This window comes from Mixophyes fleayi, chromosome 4 (assembly GCF_038048845.1).
Source record: "Mixophyes fleayi isolate aMixFle1 chromosome 4, aMixFle1.hap1, whole genome shotgun sequence".
NCBI classification, from domain to species: Eukaryota; Metazoa; Chordata; class Amphibia; order Anura; family Limnodynastidae; genus Mixophyes; species Mixophyes fleayi.
In genome coordinates this window covers 122,615,500-122,642,087 of record NC_134405.1, presented here as the reverse complement: position 1 = coordinate 122,642,087, position 26,588 = coordinate 122,615,500, and the positions used below count along the sequence as shown (strand labels likewise).

The following is a 26,588-nucleotide window of genomic DNA, read 5'->3' as shown; positions in this document are numbered from 1 at the left end:
TCACATATGTCCAAGCACTCCTGACTTTCAGGACATCTAGCACCACAGTGTAGTATAGAAACAATGCAGTGTGTACACATAGAGTTCAGTCTTGGCCTGCACCTTACATTGGGCACAACACTCACCAAAAATTGTTATTGTCCCTACTAGAATCACAACATTTCACACACTGTGCCCTCTCTCCTACCTGTTCTTCTCACTTTCTCTACCTGTGGCTTTCTTTAGTTGCGGCTTGTCCGGATCCTGGAATGTTGAAGGACCTATTTTGAAAAAAAATGGCTACATTTAGAAAATTACAGCCAGCCCCGGCGTTAAATCAATAGCACCCACAATTAATAATTAGGCCTTCCTCCAGTCCCAACATTAAAATAATAGTATTCACATTTAATAAATAAACCTATTCTCTTCCTGCAAACAGCAATACCTATTTCCCGCAATCATCACTGCCATTAAATAACTCATACTCTCATTTAATAAATAGACCTCATTCTCCCCAAACTCACCCCCATATTCAATAGCCCCCAAACCACCCCATCTTAAATGAATAGTCCCCACTATTAAATTGCCCCACCATCACCCTACAAACAAAATAGCGCCCATTAATTAGCCACCACCTACCTACCACACACAGTACATTGTAACAAGCCCCCTGTGCCATCACACACACAATACTGTGCCCCTTCATCACAACTACACTGTGCCCCCTTATGCTCACACTGCGCCCTCCATGCTGCTTTCCCCCCTTCTTTTTCACTCTGCCTCTCCCCTTTTTTTTTTAATTAGTGCTTCTCTCCCTTTTTTTTTTAATTAGTGCTTCTCTCCCCTTTTTTTTTAATTAGTGCTTCTCTCCCCTTTTTTTAATAAGTGCCTCTCTCCCCTTTTTTTATTTAGTGCTTCTCTCCCCTTTTTTTTAAAATTAGTGCTTCTCTCCCCTTTTTTTTTTTAAATTAGTGCTTCTCTCCCCTTTTTTTTAATTAGTGCTTCTCTCCCATTTTTTTTTAATTAGTGCTTCTCTCCCCTTTTTTTAAATTAGTGCTTCTCTCCCCTTTTTTTTAACTCTCAGCCTCTCTCCCCTGTATTTTTACTCCCTCTTCTTTATAGCACTGTCCCTTTCTGTTTCCCTCCCCTTGCCTCTCCGTTTCTTTACTTACCTTTTGTTAGCTTCTTTCTTTTCTTTTCTTCTCTTCTCTTCTTTCCTCTGTCTTCTCTTCTTTCTTCTGGTCTTGTCTGGCGCTCCTCACTGACTGACGGGCGTGACTTGATGACGTCACGCCCTGCAGTCAGTGTGAATGTAGAAGAGAGGAAGGAGGGACGCGGCGCCGATCACGTGAATATAATTCTTTTTTTTTTTTTTCGTTCCAGCTCCCCCCACCGACGACGGATCAAGCCCCCCCGCAGACGGAGATTTTTTTTAAAAAAATTTGCAGTGAGGGGCCGGGTAAAATGTACCCGCTCCCCCCCCTCTCGGCGGCCCTGACTATGGGACAGTGGTCAAAGTGGGTGTGTATATGATGGTATGCCATACTGACACATCTCTGACTGCCTTCAATGTAAAACTATATTCTATGTACTTACATTTTTCATACCATCACTTCTAGATTTTCATACCACCACTATTAAATTTCCACTACAACCACTGCTATGTGGTCTATTTATTATTAAACAGTGATACCATTCATTATGTATTGCTGCAAATCGCAGTGATACATAAAGCATTAATGCTGGTATTTACCATGCCTAGGCTGCTCTGGGAGCCCCGGCACATATCATTGTCATCTGGAGGGATACAGCGTAGTCAGAGATGCTTCAGCGGATTCAATTGAAAATTACTCAAGATGGCGATACCTTGCTGTGAAAAGCTTTGCTTAATAAATTAGATAACTTTGCAGTTCCCATATATATGGGGTCTGCGTTAAGCACCGTTAAATGGGTTAATCTATAAATTATGTGATGCACATTTTTCTGAGGAAACGGCTGTTTTCTGCTTTTTTATGGCTGATCGCACCTTAGTATATAGACTACTATATCTGAAATGCAACAGATCACACACACACACACACACACGAGAAATATGTTCGTAAGAGGGTTGCGTGAAATTTAGCTGGTGAATTTAGTATTCATATCTTAAGTATCAATACACCATAATATGAGAGTTTGAATATAACATTTTAAATGTAATTTGATCATTGTGTTGCCAGATTATTATTTTGTTTACATACCATTAAAATACTGTTCATCCAAGCATGTCACAAGATGACACATTCCATAAGAAGGAAGCTTCTCCTCTGGACACAAGTCACAGTCTCGAGGTGATGGCCCATGGCAGGTCTGGCAGGATTTATGACAAGCTTCACACTGCCAGTTCTTAGCATCTTGAAATGTGCCATCTGGGCATTTCAGTACACAGCCATCATCTGTAATAGAATGTTTATTGTCATTACCTATAATATAATACGTATGTTCACATAGCAACATAATGATATATAGAAAAAAAGTGCGTAGGTGAAGCAATATATGCAGGGTGTGTATTGTCCTTTTATCTCGCTGAGTGTTGAGCCATTCACCACTGAACAAATAAGGACAAGAAACTGATATGTAGAAATGTGGCTGATAAGCTTTCACTGCTCTTTTCTTACCATGTAAATAATATCCATTTTGGCAGGAATAGCAATTTATGGCATTGTGGCATTGAAGGCACCATAAAGGACAAGAAAGACACATTTTCCTGCCATTGTCCTCGTATGTTTTCTGGGGGCAGTGTTTTCGGCATTGTAGGCGATACCTAAAATCAAATGCAGTGTTAAAAAGAAATGTTCACAATTCATATAAAATAGACTTGTTAGAGTGAAGTAACTAATGTTGGGACTATAGTGTTCCCTGTGCTGACATATCACTGAATACATGTGTGCTGCTGACTGAATGCTTGAATGTTTGTATTCATTTACACCCAGAGATATGCAATTGCTTACAGCAAGCAAAACATCTGTCAAATAATTTGGCCATGAAGTGATGAAGCTTTTGAACGAAGAAGAGTAAGAAAACATTGCTGTAATCATATACACACTTATACTCAATAAATGCCATTAAGCTCCTAATCCTTGTGGTAATAGACAATATTTATACATTGAGATGTTGCTATGTTGTCCACCTAAGCTATTTCAATTGGTGACACCTTCCAATAACAATTGTCTGGCTAGACTGTATAAATCCAGGATATCTGCGATTGGGCTGAACAGTGAATGGAAGAGGACCTCACACAAGGCAAAAACTGGCCATCTGCCATAATCATTTTTACTGCAAATGATAAATTACTTCTCCATTGGACATTGCACTCTTTTTGAGATCACATAGAGGGGTTGAGGCAGCATTGTTGACAAATTGGATGAAAATTGCTCTACTTGGCAGGATATGCGTATGGCTTATGGCAAGTCACCATCATCGACTCTCCCCCAACCTTCAGTTCTTCAAACACTCACTCAAAACTCACCTTTTCAAGCTCGCTATCCTACCACCTCCTAACCATTCTATCCATCACCTCCTCTTCCTCACCACCCCACCCTCTAGAATGTAAGATCTTGCGGGCAGGGTCCTCTCTACCCATTGTCGCACTTCAGTCTACTGTCTGTCTTCCTGGTTTGTCCTATCACGTCTTTTGCTGCTCTCTGTGTGAGTCCTCATAGCATTACTCACACTCATCTGTGCTACTGATATGTATTACCTCGTCTATTTGTTACTTGCTTCTGTATCAAGCACTAAGGATGCCTTGCAAATAAATAATAAGCTTTGTAGAGGGTGCAAAAGATACACTTCCTTTGTTTACATTTCATCTACATTTGGGTAAACATGCCTTTCTTGTACTTAGCCTACAACCCTTCCCTCCCCTGTCCTGCCTCAAGAGAGGCATTTGGTCATAACTCCCCAGAATCATGCAAGACTTCATGGGCACATGTGTGTGCACCCATTTTCTGAGCATGCGCAGAGCGATTTCACTCAAGGTATGTCACACAAACTGCATCAGCCCCATAGTACTTATGCATGTATGCCTCGTATAACAGTATGCGCACATCTGCATTTCTCAATTAGGTTATGTACTACTTATATATTTATTGTGATAACATTTATTAGTTTCCTTCTTTCATTTACAAATTACACTACTTTCTACTTACACTAAAAATTAAATACATTGGTGACTTACAGAAAATAACCTTGTAGACAGCTGAGGCAGATTTCAGGATCATCTATATAGAGAGATATATATTAAGTAAATTACAAATAATTTGAAATATATATAGGAACTTTAAGTTATATACTGTATAAGCATGCAGTTAGCTAACACAATAAAATAAATGAAACACTTGAGCAAATGAGGGATACAGAAACAAAAGACTGCCAGCTCTGAGTCAATACAAGCTTCAAGTCTTCTTGCAGAGTGGGAATAGCAGTGCGCTGCAAGGTACATCCCTGAAAAATGCACTCTCTCCACCACTTTATCTCATTAGAATAATATTACTCTGCAATTTGAAATCTGGACTCTGCACTGTTTCCCAAAATAAGGTGCACTGATGCACTTAATCCATAGTTCTCTGGGAACTACTTCATACTTACAAATCCTCCTTGTACCTCCACAAATGCGCCCATCTTTCTCTGTAAATCTATGCTCCATAGAGGATGTCTAGGCATATTTGTGTAGATTGAGACAGTGAGTTGAAAGCTGCATATGTGCTGCCAAGTGGCCGGTTTTCGCTTCATGAATTACCTACTGTGTGAAGTTAATTTTACCGGTTAGCAGGGGCGCCGAGAGAGGGGGGGAGTGGCTACAAATTACCGGGGCCCGGTCTGTCTGCGGGGCCCTAGAAGCAAACACTGGATTTCTATAGGGGTGTGTGTATGTGTATATATGTATGTATATATATATATATATATATATATATATAATATATAAAAGCCTAGCGGCGTGTGTGTGTGGAAAAAAACTACCGGGTAACAGAGTGTTCAAGCTGCAGCGCCACCTGCTGGGTGGAGTTATATACTACACTGACCTACTAAATTCTTAGCATTATCTAATATATAAATGCTTAGTGGCGTCTGTCTGTCTGTGTGTGTGTGGAAAAAAAAAACAAGTTGCAGCGCCACCTGCTGGGCAGAGTTATACACTGACCTACTAAATTCTTAGTGTGTGTGGGGAAAAAAATTCAAAAAGGGCTGAAATTTGGTAGGGCTCACACTCATTTTCGTGAAGTAATTTTACCCCATGAACACACATGTGTAGAGGCATGCGTTAGTGTGTGTGTGTGTGTGTGTGTGTGTGTGTGTGTGTGTGTGGAAAAAACTATTTTCTCAGAAAGGGCTCATCCAATTGACCTGAAATTTGGTATACTGACATTATTTGACAAAAAATTAGAATAGTCAAGTCAGTTAATTTCCATCATCCCCCCTTCCCCCCGTGGGAGGGGTAGTAAAGGCTAAATTTACGAGTTGAGGGCTCAAACTCATTTTCGTGAGGTAATTTTACCTCATGAACACACATGCTGTGTTAGTGTGTGTGTGTGTGTGTGTGTAAAAAACTACCCGGTGACAGAGTGCTCAAGCTGCAGTGCCACCTGCTGGGCGGAGTTATATACTACACTGACCTACTAAATTCTTAGCATTATCTAATATATAAAAGCCTAGCGGCGTGTGTGTGTGGCAATGAAGATGACAAGAACCTTTTTAACACCTTAAGTAGCTTGATTTGACTAGAATACATGAGTATCATGCAAGGGTTAACTTGTATGTATATATATATATATATATATATATATATATATATATATGCACACACACACACACACACACACACACGACAGTCTTTGTACTTTTAGTCCAAGAAAGTTCATAGTGGAGTGAGGGGGATAAATAAGGCCACATAAAAGGCTAAGATACTTCACAGACTTGTAATCCAGAGCCAAGGAGTCACAAGGCATGAGAGTTGCCATTCAGGGTGAGGTCATACGCAGAGGTAGTCCTATAGTGTGGCAGTTGCTTAATTCCAGGAGGCTGGATAAATAGAGCTGACCCTCTGGTAATAGGTTGCAGGTGCTAGCAATTCATTATCAGCAGCAGATCATTAAGACATTTCCTAATGCAGGTCATATAGCTGGAAATGTAAAGGAAAGCAGCAAAGTCCAGCATGAAATTGTAGGTAACGTATGGGACCCAATTTACGCTTATGTTGTAAGCATAAATTGCATTTAACTCTACATGAGGCCCTTTGTGTCTTCAGCAGCAAAGTGATTGCAGCATTTTGGAAAATAGCTTCTATCCTACAGTGTGGGAACAGGATGAGTAGAGAGAGGCTCTGGTGGTGAAAGAGATAAGGGCTGTGTTAGCAAGGGATATAAACCTTATGTTTCCCTTTATTTACTATATATTGTCCATGATAGAATTTAATGTACAGTATTTTAAATTGTATACATTCTTGTGAATTCAAGCAAGTGTAATGTTCTACAGAAGAGAGGATGTCCTACCTTAATTTTTAACAATATGAATGTTACAGCATTTAGTTGTATATTGTATTGATTTAGCTTCTCACCTACTGAACAAGTTTTGCAGCCAGACTCACAGTCAACACACTCTCCCGACTCAGAGTCTTCCACTTGGCCTGTGTTATGGGGTAAAAACACAAAATAAATATTTTCAGCCCACTACCACAACACACACAATGTGGACAGTTATGTAAACTGTTCCATAGATAGCTGACATTTTAATTCATGTTTTAAACTGTACCACAAACTTAAGAGTCTGATTGGTTGTCTTGGGAAGATGTTACAAGGGAACAATACCCACAAGTACGTTAGGCTTATTTGTTGGTTTTTTTTTTAACATATATAGTGTAAAATTTATTTTGCTATCAATATGTGATCTCCTACTTCTTAGCTACGTAGAAAAAGACCAATAGTCGATAACATAAAACAATTTTCCATGGTACTACAAAAAATGTAGAATGAGACATTATTTGTGTGTATGTTTTTAGCCATTGTGGTATAATGGACAGGTGCCTAAGGGACCTCGCTCCATTACACTGGGTCTAAATCTTTTTCATTACCCTTACCGCCATGGCTGGGAGGAGAGAATATCCCCAGTGCTTTTGAGCTCTGGGTGGGTAGGGAGACACACTGTTTTTTCTTTCTCCTCCCCCAATAATGACTGCAACTCCGCTAAGTCCAAGCTGGTGCAGGTTCTTTCTATAACAGGAGGACCCCATGGTGCAAGGTTCTCTGTTAGAGTCTGAATGTTCCAGTTCTGGTTATGGATTTTAGGGGACAAATGCTCTATTTTGCAATTTATATTTTATTCATTTAAAATAAAATATGAATTATTTATGAATTTCAGTGGAATTCGAGAAACATTGTGCTTGAATTCCACTGTCTGAATGTAAATAGACCTGAAGTAAAATATTGCTTGAAAAGTATTAAATAGGACTTTCCACACCTGGAGGTATATGTACTAAACTGCAGGTTTGAAAAAGTGGAGATGTTGCCTATAGCAACCAATCAGATTGTAGTTATCATTTATTTAGTACATTCTACAAAATGATAGCTAGAATCTGATTGGTTGCTCTAGACAATATCTCCACTTTTTCAAACACACAGTTTAGCAAACATACCCTCTGACCTATGATTTAAATGGGGAAATAACATAGGCAAGAAAATTCCTAAAAATGTATCACGTTCTTGTACATGAAGTATTATAACATGTAAGAATGGGGAATTACAGTGGTCCCTAAGAAAAATAAAATTTCTGGTATCATTCGCCAAAATGTGTAAATATAAATATTATCTGCTAATAATATTAGACTTAAAAATAACAACAAAGAATACACTTATTTGTTTATTCAAGTATCAGTCTGTTCTATAGAGACACATCCTAGAAATCCCCAATTACCAATAAAATGAATTGCATTTATTTTCACAGTGGTGGTAACAGAGAAATAACAGTGTCTCAATTATCTGCACTGTTCATTTTTAAAACAGGCACCAGGGAGATCCCAGGTGATTAAACGTAATAACATTAAATATACATTTGCTATGCAGTCTGAGATCCCTCCATTGTTTGTAATGCAGTATTTCATGTAATAAAATGTGCAGAATCAACATGTTTCTGATGTATTCAATGTCCCTGCTGCATGTATTCCTCAGATAACAAGCAGACGTGCTTATACAACCCTCTTCACCTTTACTATCTTATCTGACCAGTACAGCACACTGAAAAATATGTGTTTCTTTTAAAAAGGTCACACCTTTGTAGAGGAAAATTTATATCCTCAGATTTGAGTAGTAAATTTGAAGTGCTTGTTTGGTTTATTGATTGCCAGTCTTAATTTGAGTAAAAGTCTCCCCTCAATTTATGATGTGATATGTCAAGTCATATACACCATGTTCCTCATAATTCAGATGTCCTCTGTTTAACAGATATTACATAGGGGCATTGTAAACTGTGAGATGCTGCTGAAGCCTTAAGTATCTAGTTGCATGCAGTTATCTGGGGAAAGTGAAGGATTATGGAGGGGAGCTTTCAAATGTAAAAGGCAAGTAGAATAGAAAGTAAAACAGGGTTAGCTGTAGGAGTTTCCCTTATACATAATACCAAGAATTTAAAGAAAATAGTACGTGTCAGGAATAGCCACCTCTAGCCACTCCCTGATTTAATATTCTCATATATTCACATTGTCAAACAATAGATCACCTCTATTTTGTCAGGAAATCTCTGCTAACTACCTTTACCAGACACAAACCGCCCTCTGCGCACTCGTGACTTAGAAGCTTACTGTAAGGAAACACACAGGATTCCAGCCTAAACCTCACACTCGCCTCTCTCTCAGGCTACAGATTTAGCTGGTCCTTTCCCAACACAGACACACGCTTCTACACTTCTCTGCAACTGCCACCAGCTACGTATAATGCCCGTAGAAAACCTATGACTTAATTACCCAATTGCGCACACTCTGGTAGCTAAACAGTTAACACTTCACACACTGGTATCTAAAGGGTTAATACAGCCAAGCAATCTCTCTCTTCTAAACTGGCAGTGAATTCATTTAGAGCAATAAGGGCAGCATTAATTAAATTTTTTTATTTAATCTACAGAAGGTACAATGCTTACAGATAATAAAAAAATTAAGATGACATGACAAATATACACAAAACAGATTTAAAATAAAGGGATTACATTCATAGTATAATTTACAGACAAGTGGTATATTCTGCGCCAAGGGAAATTAGCTTGAAGATGGACAACTTATTCATGATGATTGATTTCCCAAAAGATTGACAATTTCTTGCAACTGGTCTCAGCTTTTTAAAGACATCCTTACACCTTACCCCACCTCCAGGGGGTGTTGTGCTCTGTGACACTGTTTACAATCACTATATGCATGTTGCCTGATTTACTACCCAATTCTACTGTGTGACCTGACTTTTGTGTATAGTGACACACAGACTCAATTTTTTTTATTAATAGATCCACTATGAATTTACTAATTTATTGATACCAAAAAGACCTATGTCCAGTGTATTAGTTGAGCTTAAACTCATTTTCTAAACTTCTCTGAGTGAAAGAATACTTTATTTATTATTTTATTTGACGTATGGGATGCCCTTCATCATGCTATTGATGAATATGTGGTTGATCCCTACCTTTATTGTTTTAAGTGTTATTATGGAAACTGAAATAGATAAAATATTATAATCATTATAAAAAAGAAACCACTTAAAAACTCTCATTTAACCCATAAGGGGACAACGTATTGAGTTCATAAATCCAATACATCTCCCGCTGTGCCAATTTTTTACCCAGGTCACCGCCCCTATGTCCTAACTGTACGTGTTCAATCGCCATGAACTTCAGATATTTAGGGTCTGATTGGTGAACTTCTAAAAAATGTTTTGAGACAGAATGACTAAGTATTTTGTTCTTGATATTCCTTATGTGCTCCTGGATACGGAGCTTAAGCATCCTTTTTGTTTTACCAATGTATCCAAGGCCACATGAACATGTCAATAGATATATCACTGATGAGGAAACACAATTCATCAAACTTTTTATGGCGAAGCTTTTACTTCCATCTGAATTAAAGAAAGTTTTGTTACTCACGTCGGTATATTTGCAAACACTGCAATAATTGCACTTTATACTTCCTTTGAAATCTATAAATGTGGAAGTGGAAGTTTTGCTTCTGGGGTCCTTAAGCAAGCTGGGCGCTAATAAATCTTTCAAATTTCTGCCCTTTTTAAAGATTACATTAGGTTTATCTGGTAATATGCCCCTCAGGACTGGATCCCTCTTGAGGATAATCCAATGTTTAGTAAGTACAGATATAATTTTATTCTCACCATTACTATAGCTTGTGATAAATGATACTCGGTCTGAGAAACCCTCTTGGTCTTTCTTCTTATATTCTAATAAACAGGATCTTTCAGTATTGGCTATTTTATTCAAAGCTCCAGCAAGGAGACATTTCGGATATCCTCTTTCCAGAAATCTATTCTCATAAATAGCTAATTGTGTTTGACATGTCTCAGGCTCGCTACAATTCCTCTTTATACAATTGAACTGCGAGAATGGAATGTTCGTCTTCCATTTCTTGATAACTCTTTTATCCTGTCCCATTAGAATAAGATCTAAAAATTCAATCTGTAAAGGATCATACTTCGCTTTGAACTTCAAGTTATATATATATATATATATATATATATATATAATGTGTGTGTGTGTATATATATATATAATATATGTATATGTGTGTGTGTGTGTGTGTGTATATATATATATATATATATATATATAATGTGCATATATATATATGTGTATATACATGTATGTATATGTATATATATATTGTGACAAAGGGAGGCATTTATCTGACAATATGCAAAGAAAACATACAAGCAGAGTAAGACATTGACGCAGTTATGCACCTAGATTCAGGTTAAACCAAGTAAAGACTTATGTGTAGTTTAAAGTTGGTTAACTTACATGATTTAAAAGCTGCTTCCTCTCAGCAAACAGACAGGGTGTGTCTGTTAGTTGAAACAGAGCCAGTGATGGGCGTTTTCTCTTAAAGAGAAGCTGGGTGTGTCACCTGTCCATCAAGCTAGGGCTGGGGGAGGAGTAACATGTATAAAAGCTTGTTTGTGACATTTGTACACTGAGACCAACGCTGGTTTTGAGAGAGAGCTGGTCTATGTATAGCAAGTGTTTAGGGTCTCCATAATTGCTGTGAAAGTATACAGTGTCACAACATTTATCATCCTGACAATAAAGCCACATAAAAAGGAAGAAGTTGTTCGCATGTTCTTCTGCAGTAGCGGGCTCTTGACACAAGTGGTGTCAGAAGTGGGATGCAAGTTTCCGCTACCCAACCCGCGCAGATGTCAACATGGAGGAAGTACAGAGAACCCTCGTGAATGTGGCCGCTGCGCAGCAAGAACAGCAAGCTAAGATGCTACAAGTTGCCGAGGCACAGGTGGAAAACACAAGGCTCTTAAGAGAAGAGTTAAGCAAGGTGAGGCATGACAAAAATGAACCACTTGGTCCTGTTCTCCAGAAAATGTCGCCAGGTGATGACATAGAAGCATATCTGGTGTCCTTTGAGAGACTTGCAAAAAGGGCAAAATGGCCTCCTAAAGATTGGACTGAGAGGCTGGCGCCATATCTGACTGGTGAAGCTCCGCGAGCTTATATGGATCTAGATGAGGAACGGGCCTCTGACTATCTGTGCCGGAATTCTGAGATATTGGCTCGCATTGGAGTTTCCGGGCCAGGCCGAGCCCAGCGCTATCACCAATGGCGCTATGATAAAGAAAAACCGGTCAGAGCGCAAGTGGCTGAGCTTTCTAAAATTTTAAAGAAATGGCTGCAGCCTGAGGAGAATTCGCCTTCTCGGATTATTGAAGTTCTGGCGATAGAGCACTGCATCCGGGGGCTGAACCGCGATTTGCAAAGGTGGGTTCTGCAATCAGACCCACAAACTTATGAAGAGCTTGCCACCATGGTAGAAAGGTTTTGTGCGCTACAGCAAATGACTAAAGAACCTGCATTTGTGCCAAAGCCGCTGCCACGCCAAAAGCCAGGTTTGACAATCCTTGCTACAGGGCCCAATGGCAAAACTGCTACGGACAGAGGGCCAGGTGCAAAGCTGTCTAATCTGAAGTGTTTTGAATGTGGTGAGCCAGGCCACTTTAAGGCAGAGTGTCCTAAACTACCGGAACCCATGGACTGTTCCGTGGCACATATTGGGCCTGCTTTTCCAAGCTGTTTTACCATGAGTCCCACATCTGGAAGTCTTTGTTTGTTCCGGGTGACTGTGCTAATCAACCAAAACCTTGTTCTGGCCTTGGTTGACTTGGGGAGTGAACTCTCATTGGTTTCCAGCTCTGCCTTGCCCGAAACTATAACTTCTCGGTTGCCCAAGGTGAAGGTTCTTTGCGTACATGGCACGACAGAGGAGTATGAAAGAAAAATACTACCAGTCACACTCAAAGACAAAACTGTTATGGTGGTAGCTGCCATAGCACCTAAACTCCCATATCCACTGTTTAATGATGTCCTCGGTGAGCGGATCTGGCCGGACACGCCGGCAACTGATGCAATGGTTGGAAGCCCGGTCTTAAAGGAACCGCCTGAGAATCCACAGCATCTGGACATCTATCTTTGGGAACTGCCGAACCGGAATGCCATACTGGGAGTCACAGCAGGAGTTCCATAAAAGCATCCACCTGCGGGGAAACATGGACAGTCCAAACTAGCATTGGTCGGTGATGTCGCAGATGAGCCCACCCCGCCTGTCAGTGAGGATATGGACTGGTCCGCAATACCAATTTTGTTTCCTCTGCAGGACTTTGCTCGAGACCAACTTAATGATGCCACTTTGGAACATGCCTTTAAAAGTGTGACTGAGGTAAATGAGGTAGCGAAAGCCCCCCAGCCTGCAGAAGGTATACCATATTTTATTGTTAAAAATAATTTCCTGTATAGAGTTGCTACTGTACAGGGGGATAAAATAGAACAATTAATGGTTCCTCAGGTCCATGTAACCCTAGTGTTAAAAGCAGCACATACACATGTCTGTGGGGGACACCTAGGGGAGGATAAAACACTGGAACGAGTTCTGCTTAAGTTTTACTGGCCCGGTGTACACATGGCAGTGAAAAAGTATTGCCGGTCCTGTCCCATTTGTCAGAGAACCTGTCCCAAACCCATGTACAGGGCACCTCTCATTCCGATACCAATAGTACAAGTTCCCTTTGAACGGATAGCTATGGACCTTGTGGGGCCACTGGAAAAATCCGCACGTGGGCACCAATATATACTAGTGGTGCTTGACTATGCAACCAGATATCCAGAGGCAATTCCCCTACGAAATATAAAGTCCAGCACCATAGCTAAGGAACTTGTATTGATGTTTACACGATTGGGAATACCCAAAGAAATTCTCACAGATCAGGGTACTCCTTTCATGTCTAAACTGATGAAGGACATGTGCCAGTTGCTAGGGGTTACGGCGCTTCACACCTCTGTATACCACCCACAAATAGATGGCTTGGTGGAACGCTTTAACCGCACATTAAAGCACATGCTCAGGAAAGCAGTGGCTCAAGAGAAAAAAGATTGGGATACTCTTATTCCCTATTTGATGTTTGCCATCAGTGAGGTACCTCAACTTCAACAGGGTTTAGTCCCTTTGAGTTATTGTTTGGGAGACAGCCCAGGGGTATCTTGGATATGTTAAAAGAAGGGTGGGAGCAGCAATGTCCCAGGGAGCCAAATCTGGTACAATTTGTGTCACAAATGTATGAGAGGCTAGGAAAGATAGGGCCCATTGTGCAGCAACATGTAAAAGAGGCTCAGGAACGACAGAGAAAAAGTTATGATAAAAGTGCTGTTGTTCGATCTTTCAAGCCTGGGGACAAGGTCCTTGTCCTGGTTCCCACCCAGGAAAGCAAACTTTTTGCCCATTGGCAGGGTCCATATGAAGTTCTAGAGGCTGTTGGTCCTGTCAATTACAGAGTCCGCCAATTAGGTAGGAGAAGGGAGGAGCAAATATATCATGTCAACCTCCTTAAACCTTGGCATGATGAGGAATCCTCTCCTCAGGTAGTGAGTACTGTCATTGAAAAGTCTGAAGTGCCCATAGAGCCAGCTTTGTCCATTCAGCAGAGACAACAGACTGAAGATATGGTTAGTCGGAACAGGGATGTCTTCTCTTCCTTTCCTGGGCGCACTACCTTAATCAAAAACGACATTGTCACTGCGCCAGCAGTCATTGTAAAGCAGAAACCGTATCGTATTCCAGAAGCCAGACGGGTGGACGTGAGAAAGGAGGTTGAGAAGATGCTCCAGTTAGATGTGATTGAAGAGTCCACTAGTGAATGGAATAGTCCCATTGTGCTTGTCCCGAAACCCAATGGGACAATTAGGTTCTGTAATGACTTTAGGCGCCTAAACAGTATGCCGCAGTTTGATGCCTATCCGATGCCACGTGTGGATGAACTAGTGGAAAATCTTGCTGGTAGCAATTATTTAACAACCCTTGATCTAACAAAGGGTTAATGGCAAGTTCCCCTGACTTCCACGGCCAAGTCAAAGACTGCATTTTCCACCCCTGATGGTCTCTATCAATATAAAGTCCTACCCTTTGGGTTGCATGGGGCACCTGCCACCTTCCAAAGGGCCATGAATAAATTGCTACGACCTCACACAGCTTATGCAGCTGCTTACTTGGACGATATAGTGATTTATACCCCAGACTGGGGATCACATTTAGCCTAAGTTGAGGTGGTCTTAGCTTCATTAAGGTCAGCAGGGTTAACAGCTAACCCAGAGAAATGTGCCATAGCCTTGAGAGAAGCCAAATATCTGGGGTACATTGTTGGTCGAGGGCATGTAAAACCCCAGCTAGACAAAGTGGAGGCAGTCAAAAATTGGGCAAGACCAGAAAAAAAGTTGCAGTTAAGAACCTTTTTAGGCTTAGTAGGTTACTACAGACGGTTTGCAAGCCACTTCACCACTAGAGCTGCTCCACTTACGGACATGTTAAAAAAAAAGTTGTCCAGATAGATTAACCTGGTCTGATTCTGCAGAAACCGCCTGGTCTGATCTTCGGTTAGCTCTTTGTTCCTCCCCAGTTCTACAAGCACCGGATTTTACCCGGAGGTTCTTCCTCCAACTGATGCTTCTGGTGTTGGTTTAGGTGCAGTCTTGTCACAGGAGAAGAATGGAGTAGAAAATCCTGTCCTGTACCTAAGTCGTAAGTTGCTTCCAAGGGAACAAAAATATGCCACTGTGGAGAAAGAATGTCTCGCCATAAAATGGGCTACAGAAGCTCTGTGCTATTATCTCCTAGGCAGAGAGTTCACCTTAATAACAGACCATGCACCATTGAGATGGATGCAGAGCAACCGGGAGGTAAATGCCAAAGTAACCCGCTGGTTCTTGGCACTACAACCTTTCAAGTTCTCAGTAGAACATAGACCTGGGATTCTGCACATGAATGCAGATGCCTTGTCACGAAAATATGCGATCCTTGCGAAGTCCGCGTCCTTCGACTTGGAGACGCTAGGGGGAGGGATATGTAACAAAAGGAGGCATTTAGCTGGCAATATACAGAGAAAGCAGGGACGTAGAGTAAAACATTTGTGCAGTAATGCACCTAAAGTAAAGACTTATGTATGAAAAGCAATAGTTTAAATTTGGTTAAACTTATATGATCTGAAATCCTTCCTCTCAGCAAACAGACAGGGCGTGTCTGGTTGTGCAAACAGAGGCAGTGATGGGTGTTTTCTTTTAAAGAGTAGGTGGGTATGTCACCTGTCCATCAAGCTAAGGCTGGGGGAGGAGCAGCATGTATAAAAGCTTGTTTGTTTTATTTGTTCAGGGAGACCAATGCTGGGTGAGCTGGCTGGTCCTGAGAGAGAGCTGGACTATGTATAGCTAGTGTTTAGGGTCTCCATGATTGCTGTACAAGTATACGGTGTCAAACATTTACCATCCTGACAATAAAGCACCATAAAAAGGAAGTTGTTGTTCGCGTGTGCTTTTGCAGTAGCGGGCTCTTGCCACAATATACACACACAAATATACATGTGTATATATATATTGTCGAAGTCAGCAAATTGGATAAAGTCATTTCAATTAATATCGAGCAAACTTGATTGTCTTTGTCTGAAATTATGCGTAGAGCACGCTACGGCGTGGAAGGGCGTATCCAGCCACAACACGTGGCAATAACAGTTTTACACCTTTATGTACATTCGCATATACACACACGTTTGTAAATAGTACACATTAATTATAGTTGCAACACATAGTTATTTATGTCGAAATATAGTAGTGTTTATGTGTAATATTATAAGTTATGTGCATATTAGTAATACAAACGGTACAGGTTAAAGGAAAAGTGATGAGCAGATAGTATTCGGTTTATTATTAGTTTATATAATATGATTATATGTACACTTCAGTGATATTTAAGGTTCAGCTTATGGAAAGGTATCATGTCTAATATCATATTAATCCCCTTTACATCAGCAGCTGTCCGGTGCATTCGGCGAAGAGATCGCACATTGTATACTCTAGTTATTGATGTTAGGGAATAAACCTTTAATATGATGCAGACTATAATATGCTTATGGACTGGTTGTAACTCGAGTTTTGGTGGGAAGAACAGAGCACATCCCCTGGAGAGATGACCCCCACCTTTGGATTCCTTAGATTGAACCAGCCAATGATCTACAACCCCCTGGACCTTCCTTAAACCTGGACCAATAGGAGCAAGCCACACCATCTGCATTGTTTTACTGTATTTCTGTTTGCATATAAGCAGGAGCTTTTCATCCAGTGATCAGACATCCTGTCCACAGACTTCAGGACTGAATGACTGTTCGCTGGATCCAGAGCGCCTGCGATAAGTAACGGCTGTACTTATTATTATTTCGCTTGAATTATTCTGCTACTTTTTGAAAGTAAATATTTGTGCGTTGGAAACACAAATCGAGATTCGACAATCGTTATTGGATAGCGACAAAAAGCGCATAACAATATATATATATATATATATATATATATATATATATATATATATGCAATGTATATTCAGAAGTTGTATATGAATCCATAGTGATCATTGTGCAAAAACAGTGTTACTGTTTTTGAGCTGTTACTGTTTTTCTATAATTTCTTAGCATATCTGTTTTACACTAATTCTTGACTTTCTTGGTGTGAGTCTAGCCATCTCTAGCACCTCCTCATGATCACCTCTAAACACACAAGTGGTTAGTGTCTCTTATACAAATGGTCGGACCCTAGAGTGGTTGCCTGATTCAGCTCCTGCCTATTCATTATCAATTAGTGTTCTATTATGCATAATTGTTGTTCAAGGTCTTGCTAATCTATTTACAGTGATCTCTACCTGACAAATAAAAGAGAGAAATTGAACAAAAATGTCAATATAGTGGCCTAATTGCTTTTACTACTTGCATATATTCAGCACAGTATCATTCACTTTCCATAAGTCATCAGGCAGCACCCAGTGTCATTATTCCTTTCAATGGCATACATAGATGCCTCTTATATAGAGTTTTAAAATTTGTTTATTGTACTCATGATTTAGTAGCGAGCTAGAATTGTCTTCACTATATCACACATTATTATTTTTTATTTCTGTGATACAAATACATATTTACCTAATAGATCACCTAAATCTGATTTAAAATATCTCACATCTGAGTATGCCAGATACAAATTATATTTGATTAATTAATACTAGAATAATTATTTAAATATTAAACAGAAAGAAGAGAACACAAAGGCCTTCCAGTAAACTCTATTTGTGCATATGTTTGAGTATTAATATGGTCACAGAGAAAATTAATATAAAATAATATTTTACGGTTGTTTATGATTTCCATATGCAAATATTTTTAGCCCTTTGTGAAAAATGAACCTCGGTTACTGTTACTGCAATGTGTTCTGAATAACATAGCAAAGCAACTCCACAAAACACAATCAATAGTATCATCAGCAAAAGTGTAACAAAAACTTACATTTAATAAAACAAGACAACTTTGTAATGTTGTCCTTCTAATTTGCTATTTCAGTAGGAATGTGTTTTAATAATAACAATGCATATGCATTATAGCAATTATCTCATCAACTTTGTACAATTAACATGCAACCAAGCAAAATGGTTGCTTTCAGTTGCAATCATTTTTATGCATTCATTTGCTAATAATCAATTTTGGACACATTTTAAAGTATGTCATTGAAGATATTAAAAGTGACATTTGATTTGACCAATGAGAGTCTCCAGAGATGGTTACTAAAGTGTGTTGTAGACATCTCTTCATCGTTCCATGACTACTGCCCAAACTTTTGATGTATCGACCTAATCAGCCAACTTATTAGTATACACATCATGTGGATATTTTGGTGTACCCCTAAATAAGATAAAATGTAATGTATGAGTCATGTGAAGATATCCATATAAACATTTGTGGAAGATATTGTTATTTGTGCCAATCTCAGGAATCATTGGTCCTCAAAGATATCAATTTCTTTTACTACCACAGCCACTTAAGGACATAACTCGTTCATTCCATTAGAATGCCAAATATATTTCTCAGTTGTTCATACACTTAAAGCTCACAGTTCGGTTCTTCTCTACCTCCTTCCAAGTTTCCTCAGCCAGACACTACAATGCCTACAATACACTGTGCAGAAGCCCAGATCCAGCTCTTACCCCTGCAGCAATCTGTCACAGAATCTGTGAAATATTAAAATATAATGCTAGAGTGATTAATGTATTTGTCAGAAACGACTGTTCATAGATTATAAAGAATAATACAACCCCTACTGTTCATTATAATAATATAAGAAGTCCCCCTGGTATCTGACTTTTATATTAGCACTTAACTCCTCCGTAACTTGTCATTTAATTTATTTCATAGTAATGTGCACATTATTTCATATGTGTCTTAGCTTTACAAACTATTGGTGTTAATTATATCACAGATTGTAATGTGGAAGAAATGTATTCAGTAGAAATAATGTAATTATAGATCACTTTTATCACGTTCAAATGTATGAATATACACCTGTTCTTACCTTTGGTCTTAATCTAAATTGTTAAATAGATGGTAGACTGTAAATAGGACTTTTAAACTAGACAGTATTTAAGCAGTTTGGTACAATACCTGGTAAGCACTGTGTTAAATAGCAGTCTCCATTCAGAAGCTTGTAGCTGCTCTTGCATTTCTGACAGTTATTGGCATTGGTGCAAAGGTCGCAGTTCAGCGAACATGATTCACAAGTGTAGGTGTCACGCTCTTGGTAAAAGCCACGTGGGCAGTGTACCTTACAGTGACTACGATGAAGAAAGCGTTCAGTTCCATCTTGATCTTCAAAACCAAAACATAAAATATTATAATTACCCAAAAGCATGAACATGTTTTCAATGCATCCAATTTTATTCCATTGATACATGTATATATTATACTATATATTTTATGGTTCCTGATTAGAAATCTATTCAAAAAAGAGATGTCTAAACAGTGGATGTGATAATCAAACTGACATAGAATAGTGCAGGCTAAGGGAATATATTGCACATTGTCAGGGCCGCCATCAGGGGGGTATGGGGGGTACTGTTGTACCGGGCCCGGGCTCACCAGGGGGCCCGGCGACGGCACAACACAAACTTACCAGGGGGCCCGCTGTTTTCCAGTCTCTGTTGGTCTCCACTGCGTCTCCGCTGGTCTGCGCTGCTCTCCGCTGCTGTCTGTTGCTGTCTTCAGCCTGGCTGTCAGCGTGACAACCAGGCAGCAGAATGCGATTGCAGGGGTGGAGGAATCATTCCCCTGCGATCATGTGATCTGCCTGTGACAGCCAGGCAGCTGCCAATCATGATCGCAGGGGAATCATTGCTCCGCCCTTGCTATCATGTGATCTTCCTTTCTCACCGATTGTGTGGTTCGACCTGACGTCACACCACTGTTCCCGCCACTGCAGAAGCAGAGGGAGCAGCCAGCAGCAGCTGCAAACATCTCAAACTGTAAGTATATTTTAAAGTTATTTTTTTTCAGGTTTTTCTGTTTGGGGGGGGGCGCTCATCAGAGGGGGTACTCATCAGGGGGGGGCTCATCGGGGAGGCCCAATCCGCGTCATTTGTACTGGGCCCCATGATTTCTGATGGCGGCCCTGCACATTGTGTATAGAAATGTAAGCTGTTATCAATTCTTTTACTGCCTAGATTGTGAGCATTATAAGAATGATATATACACAACCTTAGGATAAGTGGCAGACATTCTACTGTGTAAAACTAGAAAAAAACCTTTTAACTTTTTTTTCAGTGTAATGGAATTTAATAATTCATACACGGGCAATTTTGACATTCCAGCAAACCGATTAATAAACTGATCATTTTATAGGCACCTAATGAGTGAAGATATTTTGTCACTCAAGCAGGACACCCTGGGATCTGGCTGCTTCAAGGTTTGTAGCTGCTGAGATTGTCACACCTTTGCAACTTCCCCCTCTTTTCTCCCTACCACTGTACCCCACCCTGTCTTATAACTATTATTATTATTATTATTATTATTATCATTTATTTGTTAGGTGCCACAAGGTATCCGCAGCGTTGCACACAGTACTAACAGTAGACTATACAGGGTGAAACCATACAGAACAATGAACAAAAAGTACCAATACTTCAGAATCTCCGGCTAGTCATATGCAGTAAAAACGGAGCGGAAGAACAGGTATGGAGACAGGAGGGGAGGGGGCCCTGCTCATACGAGCTTACATCCTAAGGGAGAGTAAACAGACCAGGCACAAGAGGAGCCAGTTGAGGCAAGAGGAGAGAAGGGAGGACGAGCAAAGGGAGGAGATGGGGGTTAAGTAGATGGTTGGTAGGCTTTGAGGAAGAGGTGAGTTTTGAGTGCACGTTTGAAGGAGCACAGAGTAGGAGAGAGACGGATGGAACGAGGGAGGTTGTTCCAGAGAAGGGGGCCTGCATGGGAAAAGTCTTGGATTCTGGAGTGAGAAGAGGTGATAAGGATGGAGGAGAGGCAGCGGTCGTTGGCCGAGCGCAGGGAGAAGGCAGGAGTGTGAATGGAGAGAAGGTTAGAGATATAAGGGGCAGTAGAGTTGGAGAGAGCCTTGTAAGTGGTGGTGAGGAGTTTGAAAAGGATTCTGTAGGAGAAGGGGAGCCAGTGTAAGGCAAGGCAGAGAGGGGAGGCAGAGGAGGAGCGGCGTGAGAAGAAGATGAGTCTTGCGGCCGCATTGAGTATAGAGCGGAGGGGGGAGAGACGGGAGTGGGGGAGGCCAGTGAGGAGGAGGTTACAATAATCAAGTCTTAACCTTTTGTATTTTATTTTTTTGCCTTTACATTTTATTGTTTTACAATTTTTTTTATATCTATTTCTTTTTTTCTTTCTTCATCATTGATTTTCAGTATTTATTGTTTTGTTTCTATGATGTAATATTTTCACCTAGCCATTGTAACAACAGTCATATCAAATAACAACTTATTGAAACATAAAGAACAAGCTATGTGCTCACAAACCTGGGGTCAAAGAAATTGAATTTAAATGTCTAAATAAAGAAAAGAGGGAGGCAGCCATATGGAAACTTCAGCCAACAAATAATTTAAATACAACAAGAAAGAAACACAAAAAATATCAATGAAGAAAATAAAAAGAATAATATAAACTTTAATGAATACATAAATACATTTAAGGGATAATGTTAATAAAGGGGGAAAAAGAATCTCGTGATAAGTTCTGATACTATCACTTATACAATAGATGCAACAAATTTATCCTGACCAAAAATTATATTTAATGCCTTTCTATTAGTGACTGATAAAGTAAAATTAAAATAACTATATAAATCTGTTCCCATCTATTACTTGGAATAAAAAGACTGTCCAAGGAACAACAGTGCACATAAAAGCCCTATTCAATTATTACTATTAACTTATTTATGCACCTAACACTGAGTAGCGATAAGGAAATTACATTTTGTCAATCATACCAAAATGTACTTTACAACCGCTTAGCAGCATTGTAATGAACACTGTGCAGTACAGTCTGCATACATTTGTTTAACTTTCAACTTGGATACAGCAGTGTAACAAAATCTTTAGGTGTTTTAAATGCATTATTGTGGAGTTATCTCTTTCTAAACTTTGGAGTCCTGATAGCTTTGAGAACATTTGGAATAACGTTTTTACAAACTATTTATTTTATTAAATTCTGACTTACAAAGTATTCTAAATAATCATGCTTCCTATTACACTTTCAATGAATTTCATATGTTTTCTTGATTTAGGTTACCTATAATGACCCATTTACCATGTTATAGGTTTACATTTTAATGTTTATACATTTACTAAGGCTTCATGACTGGATGATGTTTTCTATCTTCATGACCAATTTTCATATTTTGCCAATCTGCTTGTTTTCACTGGGAATAACCTTTTTGACATAAGTCAATTTTCAACTAGTTTATGTAACAGATGAGACTTCCTTTTTGGTAGAATAGTGGAATAAATATATTTTTTATGGACATTATATACAAACCAGGAAAAAGTAGGGAATTATTCCCCAAGTTAATGTTGCATAAATAGTGCAAACCCAGCAAATAATGTAGTCAACTAGTTCGCTATAGGGATATCAAATATGTGCAGCTGATACAAGGCCTGGCAGCATTAGAGCGTCCAGGGACAAAGGACAGCATTTTAGTTCTAAATAGATATTTGTTTTACTCTCATGCTAAGTTATCAGTACAAAAGTCTGGGAGCTGACACCAGTTGTGAATTGTTGGGGTGACCATTGTTTCCTATAACATTCATGTAACATGAGTGATTTTATTAAGCAGGGGAGGAGGTTAGGCAATAATCAATTTTATTTATACGGTACTTTTTCTAATCAATTTTGTACTATTGTTTAGATTTTTACTTTTTATTATTTAATTGCACTGGATCTTATATGTTTGGTATCAATAGAGATATGATCTGCAACTCCCCTGCACGTTTTAAGGGCGCCTTGCTTATTTCAAAGATTCTTGGTGATGTCAGAGTAGCAAAATTGGATTTCATAGCTACCTCCCTGCACTGAATATGGAAGTGATCAGTGACAACAAATCTGTATTCAAGTGTTCTGAAGCCCTGGAATGAAAGAATTGGTCGCTGTCCACTCACTGGACTCATGGGGTGAAAGCAAGAGCCCAGATATGTTTTTGTTGCTGTAGTTAGTGCACATTTATCTAATTTGGCTCAGAGTAGTGTTGACATAGTTACCTTCAGGCAGTCATAGACTGGTTAACATGTAATTTATGGCTTTTTTTATTGTTTATAGCATATTTATAGAAGACAAGCAGGTAACTGACTCCTTTTTTCAATACTAACTTTAACCTTTATGTGCATATCCAATAAACACACACATATACACTGTGTACATGTGTGTGAAAACACACCTCTGTATTACAGTCTACTCTACTCACACTGGTACATCCTGGCTGTTATCCCAATTTCTCCTCTTAGTCATAATCTTCTTGTCTTAACTCTAAACTTTTCCACTAGATTGCAAGCTCACAAGCAGGGCCCTCCTACCCTTTGTCTTCACATCTGCACTGATTTTGTCAAGTCATTGTATGTCCCTGTGTTTTGTATGCTCTGTTTTCTTCACTGTAGCATTGTGTAGCACTGCGAGCACTATCAATAATAATACATTTTTCTTCCTTCGTCTTCACAATATCTAGTTTGTTCTGTTTTATATAGGTTTCTGAACATTCTAAAGTTATTAGAAGTCTCAAAGGAATTCTGTGACAATATAAAGGCCCAAGACTACAGGCCGAGTGCTTTCACATAAGTAACAAACATTCTGAGGTTACTTGTTCTCATGTTTAATTTTTATCGGGAAAAATGGGATACTTTTCTAATTTCACAACTGATGATGTCGATATGATGTGTGACAGTCTACTCAAACACATATTTTTTATACGGAGAGTGTTTTTATTGAACACTTTAGACACTTGTCCAAACTGCTGCTGCCAGTGTTTTAAAAGTGATTAAAAAGTTTGTGAGATATCATCTTCATTTTACTCATATAAATTAATGCTTTAAAAGTGAATACATTCTATGTTTTAAATATGAATTGAAAATGTGTGACAACACTCTTAAATCATTAATAATTTACAGCAGTGGTATACTATTCCTTATAATATACACATTTTCCTATTGAACACTGACATAATGACATAGGATTAAAACTTAGTCATGATAAGCAGTGTCACCAGAACTCACCATTAATAGAGATATTGTTTAAATAAGTTTTTATATATACATTAGCAAATGAGTGTATACATTAAAAATAATATTTCATTGGTATGACATAAAACAGAATAAAAAAAATGTATGTTTGTTGTTGTTTTATTAAAAAAAAATTAGTACTAATAATCAAATTAAAACTTTTACATGCTGACATCCTTAAATTTGCCAAATTATGTTATAATGTGTATTATTTAAAGGAGTTTAAACTAATTACAAAGAAAATGTTATATGCTATATAATTATATTTTTTACCTGTTATCAGTGTTTGTAGAGTTCGATTTAATTTTTTTATGTTTTAGTGTTACATGTTCAGTAGATTGATGCTCCCTAATAATATTCTAGTATTTAGTTTTGGAATACATTTATATTTGTTGAGAATGACTGACTAATTTAAAAATAAGCACTATTGAGGGAGTTATTAGCAATATCATTTAATTCCAATACCCATATTAGATAAGTAAAACTCAGCCATGTTTTAATGCTAATCAGGTCTATAATACATTTGGTTATGGTTAATGAATTAACATTACAAATCACATGCACTTCACAGGTCACTTACCTATGCCACACTCCGTGCATTCATATAGCTCCTGCCCATTGCATTCCTCACAGGTAGGATGGCAGTTCACACACTGAGCATTAAGAACGAACTGACCATTGGGGCACAACATGGCTGATAATGAACCACATCCATGGAAAAGAAGCAGCACAAAGTTGCATATTATTGCTGTTGTTATCTCCATTTTACCTTGCAGACTTCCACTGCAAGGTGTCTACTGAGTGCCGACCAACTGGTGCACTGTTACATTGGCCTCGGAGTGAGGTTTTTCTTGAAAAAAATGCAGTATGAAATAGGAGCACAAACTGGTCAAACTGGTTTCTGTCTACTTCCCTGAACTGTTCAGATCAAATTCCAGAGTTATTCAGGGAAAGCCAGGATAAAAAGGTTCACATTTTGGTACACTGACTATTTGTATTAGTGGAAGGGTTGTACCTGCTGTATCTATTTGTTCTAGAGGTGGCTGATACAGATTAAATACTTATCAAGAAGCTATTACTCCCTTGTTCAGCTTTTCATACAGATTTACATCGTAATAATCTCTACTAATGGTCTCGTTTGGCAGTTCTATTTTTACATGTTAGGGTTCTATATATTATTGCTTGTACAGGCCAAGTTATTAATGAGGATCCTGTCTGCCAACCCATTTATATGGTTAAAAAGCCACAGTGCTGTGTTGAAAATGCATCAGTGCCCTTACTTTACCTCATTCCAAATGCTCCGTATAATTTGTTGTGTAGCTGTTGGAATAAGTTTGTTAAAAGTCCTCCTATGATTATAGCTTTTATAGGTATTTTAGAAGAATTTACAGTTTCCATGTGACAGTCACCACCCATGCTATTTGTTAGGATATCACAGGAATAACAGAATTATGTTGTTTAAAAAAAAAACATTCTGGAGTTTACTACAGTATCAAGAGCAGAGAGGAAAAGAAAAGCACAAACTTTGAGGTAACGTAGGGGGGCCTGATTCATTAAGGCTCTTAACTTGAGAAACTTCTTATTTCAGTCTCCTGGACAAAACCATGTACACAATGCAAGGGGTGGAAATTAGTATTCTGTTTTGCATGTAGCACACAAATACTTGATAGCTTATTTGTACACTGAAATTTAAAGTTGATATTTGTGTGCTACATGAAAAAACAGTCAGTATTTAGCTTATGTGCAAAACAGAATACTAATTTGCACCCCTTGCCTTGTCACATGGTTTTGTCCAGGAGATTGAAATAAGAAGTTTCTCAAGTTAAGATCCTTAATGAATCAAGCCCGGGATGAGTAATTGGCCATAATGTAATGCTGGGATCTTGCAGAAGTATTCTTTTAAGGAACATAAACACAACATTTTTTCCCCCAGCACACTGCTATAGCCAGCAACAGATCTGCCATTTCTACTGTAGATAAAAATGCAAAAGTCTTTGTTGCACACATTTGCAAATGTATGTTTAAGCCATCCGCCACGCCAAGGCGCTTTTGCTAATAGGATGGTCCTACTCTAAACAATGAGAGTCCCATATATTTGGGCCATACATATGTGTTTTTAAATTGAGAGCCAACTTACCAAAGAGGTACCCCAGAAGCCTCTTTGGTAAGTTGGCTCTCAATTTAAAAACACATATGTATGGCCCAAATATATGGGACTCTCATTGTTTAGAGTAGGACCATC

General features: G+C 38.9%; 1 protein-coding gene across 1 annotated transcript in view; it reads right to left on the bottom strand.

The window, feature by feature from the left end:
* Window positions 1-25,258, bottom strand: part of LOC142150736 (proprotein convertase subtilisin/kexin type 5-like) — a 110,691-nt gene extending 85,433 nt beyond the window's left edge. Inside the window, exons 1-6 of the mRNA XM_075205931.1 lie at window positions 24,927-25,258; window positions 19,230-19,433; window positions 6,572-6,640; window positions 4,196-4,238; window positions 2,637-2,782; window positions 2,220-2,414 (exon numbers count right to left, since the gene is read on the bottom strand). Of these exons, the coding sequence (XP_075062032.1) occupies window positions 2,220-2,414; window positions 2,637-2,782; window positions 4,196-4,238; window positions 6,572-6,640; window positions 19,230-19,433; window positions 24,927-25,110 (841 nt within the window). The 5' untranslated portion in view covers window positions 25,111-25,258. The remainder of the gene's footprint in view (window positions 1-2,219; window positions 2,415-2,636; window positions 2,783-4,195; window positions 4,239-6,571; window positions 6,641-19,229; window positions 19,434-24,926) is intronic.
* Between the last annotated feature and the right edge of the window lie 1,330 nt (window positions 25,259-26,588).